The sequence below is a fragment of the Sparus aurata genome, chromosome 17 (genome assembly GCF_900880675.1).
Source record: "Sparus aurata chromosome 17, fSpaAur1.1, whole genome shotgun sequence".
Classification (NCBI taxonomy): Eukaryota; Metazoa; Chordata; class Actinopteri; order Spariformes; family Sparidae; genus Sparus; species Sparus aurata.
The window spans coordinates 14,360,697-14,373,045 of NC_044203.1; the positions used below are offsets into that span (position 1 = coordinate 14,360,697).

General features: G+C 44.9%; 1 protein-coding gene across 7 annotated transcripts in view; it reads left to right on the top strand.

Annotated features, from left to right (window-relative positions):
• Nucleotides 1-8,126: 8,126 nt before the first annotated feature.
• The window catches only part of LOC115567061 (CUB and sushi domain-containing protein 3-like), a 219,280-nt gene continuing 215,057 nt past the window's right edge, over nt 8,127-12,349 (top strand). For all 7 annotated transcript variants that reach the window (XM_030393247.1, XM_030393251.1, XM_030393249.1 and 4 more), the window contains exon 1: nt 8,127-8,742. In XM_030393247.1, coding sequence (XP_030249107.1) covers nt 8,565-8,742 — 178 coding nt within the window. In that variant the 5' untranslated portion in view covers nt 8,127-8,564. The remainder of the gene's footprint in view (nt 8,743-12,349) is intronic.

Consider the following 12,349-nt stretch of genomic DNA (forward strand, 5'->3'; position numbering starts at 1 on the left):
ACCAGTCACTGGTCACAACGGGCTTGTACACAAGCCTGAAACTGTCAGCAAATTCATCTTTCTGTGTATGCTGCTTCATGCCTTTCACTTACCCAATCAGGCACAAATAATTGGTTCACAATCTCACTGCCTCTCAAACTCCCATCGGCAAATGCTCTCCTCAGTTTCTTCTCAGATGAACTGAGCAGGTATTCCAGCAGGAGTTTTGTTTTCAATTACTGTGTTTCTCTTTTTTAACTGTCAAATCATTCTCTTCACTCCATATAATGATAGCTGTCTTGGCTGATTTGTTTCCTGCAGCTCATTTGTTGTTTCTGGGAAGCTGACGTTGGAGTAAAAGCAGTTGGACGCTCCAGTGGTACTGGGAGGTTTCCACTCTTGACTCTTTGACACAGACAAAGATGAAAACCAAAACTAATACATCAGGCAGCATCACACTGGGGTTTTATTCATCAAACACAATGAATAATCGTTTTTTTTAAAAGGGCAGATCATGCAGGGAGTGTTGGGATCGGGCCCTGATTGCTGCAATTTGATGTTTAGCAGAGAATGCACTCATTTGAGAATTGAATTTCATTTCAAATGGAATTCAATAATTCATCCATGATCAATGTGCACATGACTTCGACGCAACCAACACCAGTCACAGCGGCATACCTGTTATACCTCCGATTGATTTGCGATTGTGATTCTGTGCGGTGAGCTCAATCTTAGATCCGGGATGGCCAGAATAGCCTTCTTAAAACCCAAGGTAATTTTAAAAGTTTTCCCACCCGGGCGCAAAGTGTGATGGAGTATGTCTTCCACTGCAGGCTGAAGACTTGTCTGCACATCACCTTCCTCCCTGAATCATATCCTCTCTCCTCTACTGACTCTAATTGCTCTCTCAAAATATCCCCTCTGTCTCTCTGTCTGGCACTTATTCTATTTCTTTTCACACAATTTCAAGCCGACCGCATCATTTGATGGTCATGCGGGTATTGTAAGAACTAAAAGGGCCAAACCACCGCACTCGTTAAGTTTGACTGCTTCGGCGTAACTCCCCCTTGATAAAAACATAATCCAAATGCTAACACGTAAAGTGCAAATGTGAGGCTCTCTTTTCTGAAACAATGACTTTGAATTGCAGGTTCCGATGAAATAAACCGATACAACAGCTGTTTATGTTCACAGCCATATGGGGAGAGGAGGGTGAACGGATCCGCGTTTCACATTTTGTGCCATTTCAGCAAAGTAAATGTGCATGCACTTCAGACAGTAATTGCTGTGTATAATTAAGGTTGCTGGGCATACATAGAAACTAACACAGAAACTTGAATTCAAAGCAATTTCAGAAGTGTGACCCATTTTTTTGGGAACAACTTGCCCCAGGTCAGGGGTAAGTATGAGGCAACATTCGCACTGTGAAGGTAAAATGACTTTCCGATACAACAGGAAACATGGATGCAGGTTGCAGAGTGTCAAAAAAACCTTTTTGTCGTCTGTTTTGGTGTTTTTCTTTGTATTTTTGTTTTACCAGAACATTCTCAGCTGCCACCTGTTGGATTTCAGACACAGATGACTTGTCTCTTTGCAAAATGTCCCAGTTTCAGGTTCCAAAGGTGCCTAATTTACAGCTACATAATCTGCTGGAAAACAAGAAGCAGCTTGACTCAACAGGTTTGTGTTGGGCACAGTTTGTGCCGTATATGTATGTATCTGATGCCAGATCAGGCAGACAGCTCCCTCGCCGCTGATCACATCATCGTACATCTGCTCTGCAGCATCCGCGGATCCCGCTTGAGCAAACATTTGTTATTTCAAGTTCATTACATTAGACTATAAATATTATTACATAACATCAGAAACTGTTTCGCACACCGAGTCAGCTCCAGAATTAGTTAATTCATTCATATTCCACCAAAAAATGAAGTCTCATATGTATCTCATTCCATTTCGATGCATTATGGTGATATCATTATCACACTCAGCGAAAATAAAACGTTCTGACCTACAGCAACCTGACTCTTTTATCTTATTCTCTATGTGCTCTTTTCTACCAGCGATACAGGAAATGAATCACATTTGTGATCACATTAAAGCCTTTGTGTCGATTTAAGTGGTGAATCATCTAACCCACCATCTCAACCTACCCATTTTCAGCTCTGTTTAGCTCTCACACTAGTTTCTGGAAAAAAGGTTCATTTTTTTTGTCCCTATACACTACAATCTCATTCTTGTATTCTTTTATTATTCATTGTTATTTATACCCACCTATGTAGCTTAACAAAATATAAGAGATTTTGCCCCCCCAAAGACCCGCTGTGTGCAGTAGCCTTGGAGTAAAAGGGTTCAAAGTTATACTGCACTTAGAAAAAAAGACTTTTGCACTGGCCTCTACACTGACCATTATCATAAAAACCAGCATTCACCTCCTTTTTGACTACTTTTCCTTCATTTCACACTACACACATTTCTTACCCAGGGATGTGTACACATTTAATTCCATCTAATGAACAGATCTGGTAAACAGGGTTATTAATGTTCAAAATAAACTGATGCAATATCACAAAATGTTGCTTGATGAAGGCAAATAAACATGTTTTTTTTATGGTGTAATATAACTGATTCTTTTCATTCCTGCTTTAGAGTGCACCGTAGTTAGGTCGAGGTGAGGACAGGTCAGACAACGAAGACAGCAGAGTGACAAGTGATGAACGGAAGAAGTTCAGGAGCAATATAGACAGTAGAAGGTATGCAAAGCTGCAGCTTTGCCAGGATACCCTTTGCCTGTCACTTAAGACAGGAAGCGCTTGAATCCTGCGCCTCAGGTTAACCATGACCTACGGGGAATGTAGCCTGCTATTCTGAAAGACATGTTTTTTACCTTGGGATCAACACTATAGGAATTGCTAAGCTTCTTAAAGAATACTTGATAGCCTTGCAACATGCTCTGCAGAATGCACTGCATAAAAAATAGTCGGGCATGCCCATGCACACAGCACATCATGTCTCTCATTCTTGTTTTTTGTTGCCTGGCAGTGAGAGACCAACAACGTGTATAAATATTGTTGTAACAGAATACAGCTGTTGTCCTGGAGAAAAACTCTATTTTAACAGAATCTGAATGAGTCTCCTCGGCTTGGAAAGGAATTCAGTCACCGGAATATCAAGGAACGAAGGCATTAATACAGCTCTTCTAGTGCTGCTTACAGTTGAAATCATGAATTGGCCCTCTTCAACAAGGCTTCATGTCTAGCGCTGCCTAAAAAGCATAGCAACACTTTAGCCAGTGTAGGTAAGTCTGGTATTTCACAGTGTGATTAACCTCAGCTGTCATGAATACCAGATTATGATGTGAAAAAAACTCTCGCTCAATAAACCCCTGCACATTTTTTTTAATACCAGGAGCACATTGAGAAGGTCTCCTCTCTACACTTACAATCAAACAGGACAGTTTTCCCCATCAAAAAAAAAAGAGGAGTGAAATCAAGAAGCTGGCGTTTGCTTATTCTCTCCTCCTCCCTCTCAATCAGCCATTTTCCCCCTTTGATCTTTTATTCATATGATTAAGTCTGTGTATCACCACACTCTTCCCTCTACATTTCAATATATGATGAGAACATCTTTGAAGTGGGGCATGCTGCTGTCGAGTCACTTTGGCGAACAACTGTGTTTTTTTCTTCTTCTTCTTCTTCTTCATCTTCTTCTTCTTCATGTCTGCAGTTTCGCCAGTTATTGTTGGAATGGAAACACTTCCCTAACTTGTTAATTATCTCCATAAAGTGGTTCGACCTCGAGTGTAAACACACACAAAGGCAGTTTTTTTTTTCTGCGTGTGCGTTTATATTTGATTCCCGGCCCGTACTATATATTGGCTGTGGCTGGTCTCACCCAAATATGTTATCTCTTTCATAAACACATTCATTTGGTATCCAACTGAATTCACATTTCATTACATTTTCCTCGCCGCACCGGCTTCTGTGCTCCCGCTTATTACATTGCTTTACCCTCTCCTCTCCTCTCCTCTCCTCTCCTCTGTCTCTCGTCCTCTTTTTTTTCAGCGCCTACAACCTCAATTCATCCCAACCCTGCCCTCCTCCCACCCGTTGGTCCTCTCCTGTCATTCCCTCACTCTCTTCGTCTCACATCTGTTTCTAGCTCCTGCCCTTGTGTTTGCCACCATCCCTCAATCGATACCTTTAACCCTTCTCATCTCCAAGCGCCCTTGTTCTCCCTCCCCGTTTCCCTCTTTTCGCCGTCTCTTCTCGCCTGTTTCAGACTTTTCCTCAGAAGACAAAAAGGTTAAAAGAATATGTAATGCCAGTCAGACGTGTGAACAAAAGCACGCAGGCGGCCTCGATCGGCAGAGATCTGATTGTAACCTATATCGAATCTAATGAGCAAAAAGGGAGCAGTGTGGAGGAGAGAGGGGGGTGAGATGAAACGGAGAGTGCATGTGCCCGCGTGTAAGCTATAGGCCGTGTAGGGGAGAGACTAAATATATTGTACTAATACTGTGTGAAGCTTTTATTAGACTAACTCTGCGCAAACATAAATGGATCAAAAATGTGTTTGATGTCACTTTTTTTCCCCCCCATATTTACTCAGACTGAACCATTTCCTATGACTCATGGCTCAGAGTGTTGCCCTGAGCTAAAGCGCTGGCATCAGGCTGACGATGATCTTGTCAGGCGTGCCGGTGAAACTGTCAATGCATATTTTTGTCAGCACGCGACCACGTAACCTGCCACAGGATACGGTGAGATTATGCGGTTTTTTTGTCGTAATTGTAAAGCCGCGTCACACTAACTCAATTTCGTGTCTTTCTGTCAATGGCGGCCCATCGTCTCCGAGCAACGGACTGGACCAAAAACAAACCACACTTTGTCAGAACACAAAAGTTCAGAGGTATGGTGAAGAGCGTGAACATACAGGAAAGTAAAAAGGACATTTTTGCTGAACTCGCTAAGCTTAAAAGTTTATTCGAAACATGCTTTTTTTCTGCCCGAATGCCCTTGATCCCACATCACTCCGTCCCCACCCCCCATCTACTGTCTTCCTCACGTGCACAGGCACCTCTCCTCTACCACTCCTCACCTGCCCACACCTACGCAGTGCCCCTTGGGTGCTGTAGGTAACAGACCCTGAGCAATGGAGCAGCAGAACCCAGCAGTGGATTAGCGGCAGTGTGTAAGAGAGGCCAGATTCTGACACATTCCTCCAGGGAAGTCAAGCCAGTTAATCCGACCCCGGTGCTTTACTCCATCAACCCCCCACCAGCTGCACTTTGCCCCTGCACACAAACACACACACACACACACACACACACTCAAGCAAAAATATTTCCCAAGGCGTAAAGATTTGAACTTCGATGCCTGCCAGGTCCTGCAGCATCACTGCACACACAAACACGTGTTCGGCGCATATATACATACATATATATATATATATATATATATATATATATATATATATATATATCCCTTAAGGGCGCACGTGTTACACGCACACACAGTCTGACACTTTTATTCACACATGTGCATACACTCCTGTATACCACAGACAGTATGCATACACACATTCACAGCCACCTGTCTGAAGCGCCCCGCGAGGCCCCCGCAGGGAAGACAGGAGACCTTTAACTTCTGTGTGACACGAAAACCGTCCCGGGCATCAGTCTCCCTACATGGCCGCCGCTAATCAGAACATGCCTCCCAGATTTACAAGTGCAACTTCCCTGAGGGGAAAAACAGTCAGTGCAGTCAATTTAGCCGGCTGTTCAGTACGCTGCCTGATCGTCTGACTGGTTAGCTGGCAAAAAATACACGGAGGTATATTCTACACATGAATTCCCTACATCAATATGAGCTAAAGCGTGTAAATGTTTGCAAGCATGCCTCCACACGCACGGAACGCTCAGCCGTGCTTTCACACACGTTTGCATGTGTAAAAGTATACCGCATATATTCAACCTGTCATGCATGAGCTGTCAATACATAGACGCGGACATGCACACATGGATGCACACAAAAAAAAAAACTAAAAAAAAAAAAAACGACAGGAGGATCGGGCAAGAGGCAGTCTGATTGCTCATCAAGCGGCAAGCGGGAGCTGGCAAGAGGCATCAATAGGACTGAGGCTCGGTCTCCCGGGCCCACCTGTCGATTACAGTGGTAGAGACAAGCTACCTGGTGCCTCAATCCATTCCGAGCAGCCTCCACCGGGCCTGTTAGACACCTGAAGAATTTTGATGCCGGCAGGGAATAAGGGACCTTCCACTTCGCACCGGCACATACACGATGGTTTCCCACGGCTGCATAAACCATAGAGATAAACAACTCTACAGAGGAACGGGCCGAGGATACAGATCTGTCGCTCATGTGGTAGCGATTCAGTTTGTAAGGGCAGTATGAGATAGATTAATATCAGGCTGTCCGCAGATACATGTAAAATGAGAGTCTCACAAAGAGCTTCGATGCGTTCCATTGAGCTGGCGAGGACACAGTTAAACACAGAATACAAATGGAATCCACAAAAAACACAAAGCCCATAAAGTGCTGCGGCTATTTACAGCACAACAATCCCAAACAAATCTCGCACTGTTACAATCGTGAATGTGATATTTATCACAGTTTGGCCTCCAGAGCTGAATTATGTCTTCTGAATATTTGGCCAAAGGACAACAATCCCATTGCCCTCTGCTGGCTTATAATTAGACGAGATTAGAGCGGGATCAAGCTGTTTCTTTCGCCCATTTATTCTCCCGAGGGAGAACAGGGTGCAGGGGTGGGAGGTTTTACCCTGTCGAGTCGGCTGACCTTGGACGCAGAACAGAAACATGCACAAAGATGATGATCTTGGAGGAAGATTAGAGGCGCTTTATGCTGGTATATTAGGGAAGACACAGCTGTCTGATTTTCATCCAAACAGCCAGTAAACTCTTTGAAATACAAATACACATACATACAAAGTTAATCAACCCGATGCATTTTATTTAATTTACTTTAATTTATTTTTTGGGGGGGTGGGAATTGCAAGCACACACACTCTGGTTGAGAGTTTCAGAGATTCAGCACCATGGACAGCTCTCAGACTGAATCTTGCTGGCCTCTCCTCACACACACACACACACACACACAGAGAGGCTGGGGGGGTTAATTGATCACGTTTCCTGATGAATTTGCCCGCTGACTTCATGCTAGTAAATCTTGCCAATACTAAGGCACAGGATATTGATTGTCACTGAGGTCAGTGCAGGTATGATTATTAAGTGGGTGATAATCAAATCTGAAGACATGACCATAATTGATTTTAACCCTCGCTGGATCTAGAAGCTCTTCTCAAAGCTGCTGCTCTAAGAAACTTTCACGTTTCACGCTGTAAGAGTCCGGGGATGGTGGTGATGTGGAGGAGGACGCGGAGCCTCACGAACGAGGATCTCCTGCAGAATCCGAATGTGTTGTGGACCGGATGATGCTCATCCTGTGCGCAATCACGGCCTCTCACTTCACCCCGCCCCCCCCCCCCCCCCCCCCCCCCCCCCTTTTTTTCTTCCTCTCCGTTTCAAAGCACAGGTCGGCGACTCTTCCGAAGCTAGATGGCAGAAGAGCCCCACTGCAGCTGAGCTACGCTCTGCGCCGTCATCACCCCATCTTTGCATTGCAAATTGCCCAGTCCCATCACTCCCAATAACGGCAGCGCTCGATCTCCAAAATGAAAATCAGAGTTATGGTGGGATTGCCTACCGGGCGAATTTCTTTCATCAGCTTTCGGGACGGGATGCTGCTTGTCTGAGTCTCACCTAACACCCACCTCAGCTCCCTGCCTCCCCTCACGCGCCAACGCTCGCGCGCGCGCGCGCGCACACACACACACACACACACACACACACACTGTCATTAACATAGTTCATTTCTTTCTCGGGATTTACATTCTTCCCGTAAAGACGCACCTCCTCCTCTTCCTCCTCCTCCTCCTCCTCCTCCTCCTTCACCTCCTCCTCCTCTCCTGCCACCCACACCTTCACTGTTCCCGCTTCATGATTAGTGATCCACACCTAAAACAAATCATACTTACACAGGACGCTCTCTCTCTCTCTCTCTCTCTCTCTCTCTCTCTCTCTCTCACTACACCCGTCAACCCCCCTTCCACCACCACCACCACCCCCCTCTCTCTCTTTCTCTCTCTCTCTCTCTCCCTCTCTCTCTCTGCGTGCTTCAATTGCCGATCGATGAAGGCAGCATTCAGACTGTAGGACAGTCTCCTCTCCTTCCTCTACCGCTTCATAGGGACTTAAAAAAAGAACAGATGTTGAGCAGCGAACGCGTGAGCGCACCAGCACAGATCCTCACACTTGATGCCCCTCTCAGCAGAGATGGTTGAGCCCTGGTCCAGGTTGCTGTGGTCCTCTCCTAAAATTCAGTCTTGCTCACTCCTCTCCTATCAGCTGACATAGCGCGGCGGGCGGCTCTGCCTGTTTCTCCTCTGAGAAAAAGGGAGAAAAGGGAACCCACTTCAACCCAACAGAGAGAGAGAGAACAAACAAAAAAAAGGCTGTAGGTTACATGTGTGAGTTGTGAAACATGAAGGGGATTTACAGAGACGGATACTACGACGGATCTATTGAACTACGGGACGTTTTCAACAGGAGATGCGTTAAATGTGGCCGAGGGGACTTTGTTCAAGCCAGAACGATGAGGACTAGGACGGGAATTGTTTTTTGGAATCTCATCTTTTCTCTGATGTTCACTTGTGTGAAAGGTACGAGCCACTGCAGCAATTCTCTCCTGTTTTCTGATGCGCTTGGTGTGCCCGTGTGTGCGTGTGTGTGTGTGCGTGCGTGCGCGTGCGTGCGTGCGAGAAAATCAAAAGCTTTAACGTTTACAGACGTGCGCAGAAACAGGCTGCCACGGTTTGCTGGTCGGAGTTTTTAAAGGACGCATTTCCACCCGCTTTAGCGCTCAATGCAGGCTTTGACTGAGCCGCTCAATAGATATTCCTGCGGTAGCCTACGCTCCTTCTAATAGCCTACGTGAGCTGCTTTGCTTAGTAGGGTAACTAGTGAATTGTTGGAGGCGCAAGTGCGTGCACTGCAGATCTCCTATAGGATGCTCAGAGATTCTGATTTATTTAGGCTGGAGCTGTTCCCTCTTTTCTGGGTCGACTTTTCAAGTATTTATGTGGGGTTTTTTTTTTTTTTTTTTTTTACGTCACGCCAGAATTTGTTGGAGCATTTAGGAGGGCCCAGGCAATTAGTGGTGTGAAACCAATTTGTCGACTGGTGTTTTAACGGGACTCGCCAGTGCAGGCAGGTGTAAGGTGGGCTTGTTAGTATTCCGGTGGCTCTTTTCTCGGGGTCCGTCCTTTCAGTACTCGCCTCTAGCTGGTGAGGTAACCGCTGGGTCCCATTTTTCCTTGCCCTCATATGCATCAGCTATTATTTTACTCTGACGGTGAACAATTCAGCTCTGGTGAGATGCAACTTCTCTGGTACAGCTTCTTAAAATGCATTCCTCGGTGACCACATGGAGCAACAGCAATCCTGGACTTTGCACTTATCTGCCCGGTCACATCCGCCCCCCCCTTTTTTTTTTTTACCCCAGTAATGTGACTCATGCTATTTACATACTACAGCCTCAGTGGGATTAAGACAAAGCAATTGTTGCTCATTCGCCACACTGTAATTACCATGAGGCCATCCATTCAACTGACATTTAAACAACATTTACAGGAAACAAGTAAAAATCCTCTTCCCGGCTTGCTTGCATTAAATTATGTGTTGGTTGCAAAGAAAAGTCTGTATTTGTTTGTGTCTGTGTACGATATATTTAATGATCGTGTGCAAAATCATCCTTTCCAACTCAAATTAGAGCCAATGGAAAAAAAGGCAAATCTAATTCCAATCCTCCAAATGTTTTCTTGCCAGTGTGTGTGCGCGTGTGTGTGTGCCTGTGCGTGTTCAGGGCCATTGTGTGTGTGTGTGAGTGTGTGTGTGTGTGTGTGTGTGTGTGTGAGTTCACGGCTATTTATCTGTTGAATGCATGTAGAGTATGTGTATGTGCTTGAGTCTGGGCACTCACAGATATCAATTTACATGCAGATTGTTCACCCTGTGAGTAATTCTCATGTCTGTCTATTGGGGGTGGATGGAATGTGCAGCATGCAGAGTAGCAGCGCCCACCAAGAATGAGCCAAGCCGAGTCGAGCAGAGTCGGGCGCAGTGCTGTTTCATCACCACCCACATTGTGGCAATGTCAAACCTCGAGGCCACTGCCAATCCTCCCAGTTCTGTTACTTATTAGGGAGCCAGCCAGCCAGGGATTGGGGAAGTGTGGGGCGGGGAGGGTGGAGGGGGAGGAGGCCTTTTTTCTTCTTTCTGAAAAGTGCAAAGGAAATAGTGACACAGAGCAAAGGGGTGGAGGAGGAACCGCGGAACAGCTGTTGTTCCTCTGCTCTGACAACTGACACAGTGTTTGCACAAGTAAATAAGATCTACTAGATTTGGCCTGTGACTCACTTCTCCTTCTAAGATAATGATGCTGTAAAGAAAGACCTCTATCGAGCAAAGTTTGTACAGCAACACTTTGCTGGAGGAGCTCTCTCATATTAGATTACTTTCGAGCCAGGATCATGTGTGTGTGGGTGGTGCACAGTCCTCTGTTTACTAAGTTATCTCAGTCACCTGTCCGATTCTTGGCTCTCACCACAATTTAGCAACTTAGATGTGGATTAAAGAAAAATACATTCTTGTTGCAGCGGTCCACTGCCAAACAACTGAGGACATCCACTGCAACTGTGTCATCTAATCCTCGGGGAACTTATAAAACTGCCTGACACAGACACAAATTTAGGAAGCTAAATTGCAGCAACTGGATTTTATTTTTCACACGGAGAAAAAGTCTTGGGTCAGAAACTAATTGAACTCCTTCACGCTGATAGCGAGCACTTGACTGTATCTTCTGCTGAGTGCAACAGCTGCCTTTTTTTCTCTTGTGACAATCACGCCGCATTCTTTGACTCGATGACAATCAATCAAGTTCACAAAGCCGTGAGCATCCCATTCTTATGAATCAGGCTTGTGTGAGCAGTGGATAATATCCTGTGAGAGAGTGATGCATGAGATTCAGACTGGAGTGATGCCCAAAGCTTCCTGGATCTGACCTTTAAATTGTCTATGGTTGCGCCTTATATTAAGATGCACATACTTGTGATAGTGAGTAAGGAAGCTGTACGTGAATTATGATCTTAATATGCTTTGCTCAGTATGAGCCGTATACTTTTGTGCAACCATGAATGCACTAATTCCCCTTTAATAAACACTACATGACTATAATCTACTCTTATGTAATAAAAGAGAAACCTACAAGTGTTAACAGTGTTCAAGTCTTTCTAACTCAGAACATGTTCCACATTCCAAAGTGAGGACCTGCTCATAGCTGGTTTACCAGTCGAACATATGCGGACTGATAAGTGTCAGTCCACGAGTCGTAACTCATGTATAGCTAGAATGTCACTCAGTCGAGTGCATACCTCCACCAAGGCCCAACAGTCCCCTTTCTTTATCACTCATAGATACCGGACCCCTAAACACATTACATTTTTCTTCATCAAGATCCCTGAGAAATTAACAGACATGTTGCCAAACATTCTATCACTCGCAACATTACATCCATCCATTTATCTAGATGTGCCCAAAAAGCGAATGGGGTCTATTCTGGGGTGAAGCGCATCTTCCATCAAAGTTTTGATGGAAAATCCATCCAGTAGTTTTTTTTTATTTAATCCCACTCACAAAACCAACCAACAAACCGACACAATTATCAAAGCTTTTTTAATTACTACAGTAATTATGAGATTATTGAGGGAAAACTCCTAGTTCATGGCCTAGCTGTTGAAAAATATGGTCTGATAAATAGCCAACAAGCTACTTATATACATACTAATAAGCAACTAGTTAATGCTTACAAGTGTACCCTAATCTCCAGTGTTGAGAATTAGAATATTTCTCCTTGAACCTGATGAATGGTATCTCACTTCACATTGTTATCTATATAAGACAGGATAACACCCCCGGCGTTCAGTGTCTTGTACTGGACAGTCCTAATAGAGAGCTGATGAGGAAAAGTGGGGAGGGGGCGGGATCTTCATGGGAAGTTGAAGGGACGCCACGGGAGAGGACACACAGAACACACGGGCGCTGGCCCGTTTCCCGCGCTGACATTAGCACGTCAAATGACAGCGAACGACTGATGATGGAGAACAGATTGTTGAAAAATCTGTTGCGTCCCAGCACTTCTGTTCCTCGTGATTATGCTCTATCCCTCAAATTTCCACCTAGCTTCCATATTTTGTTAAAATGTTGTTGTTG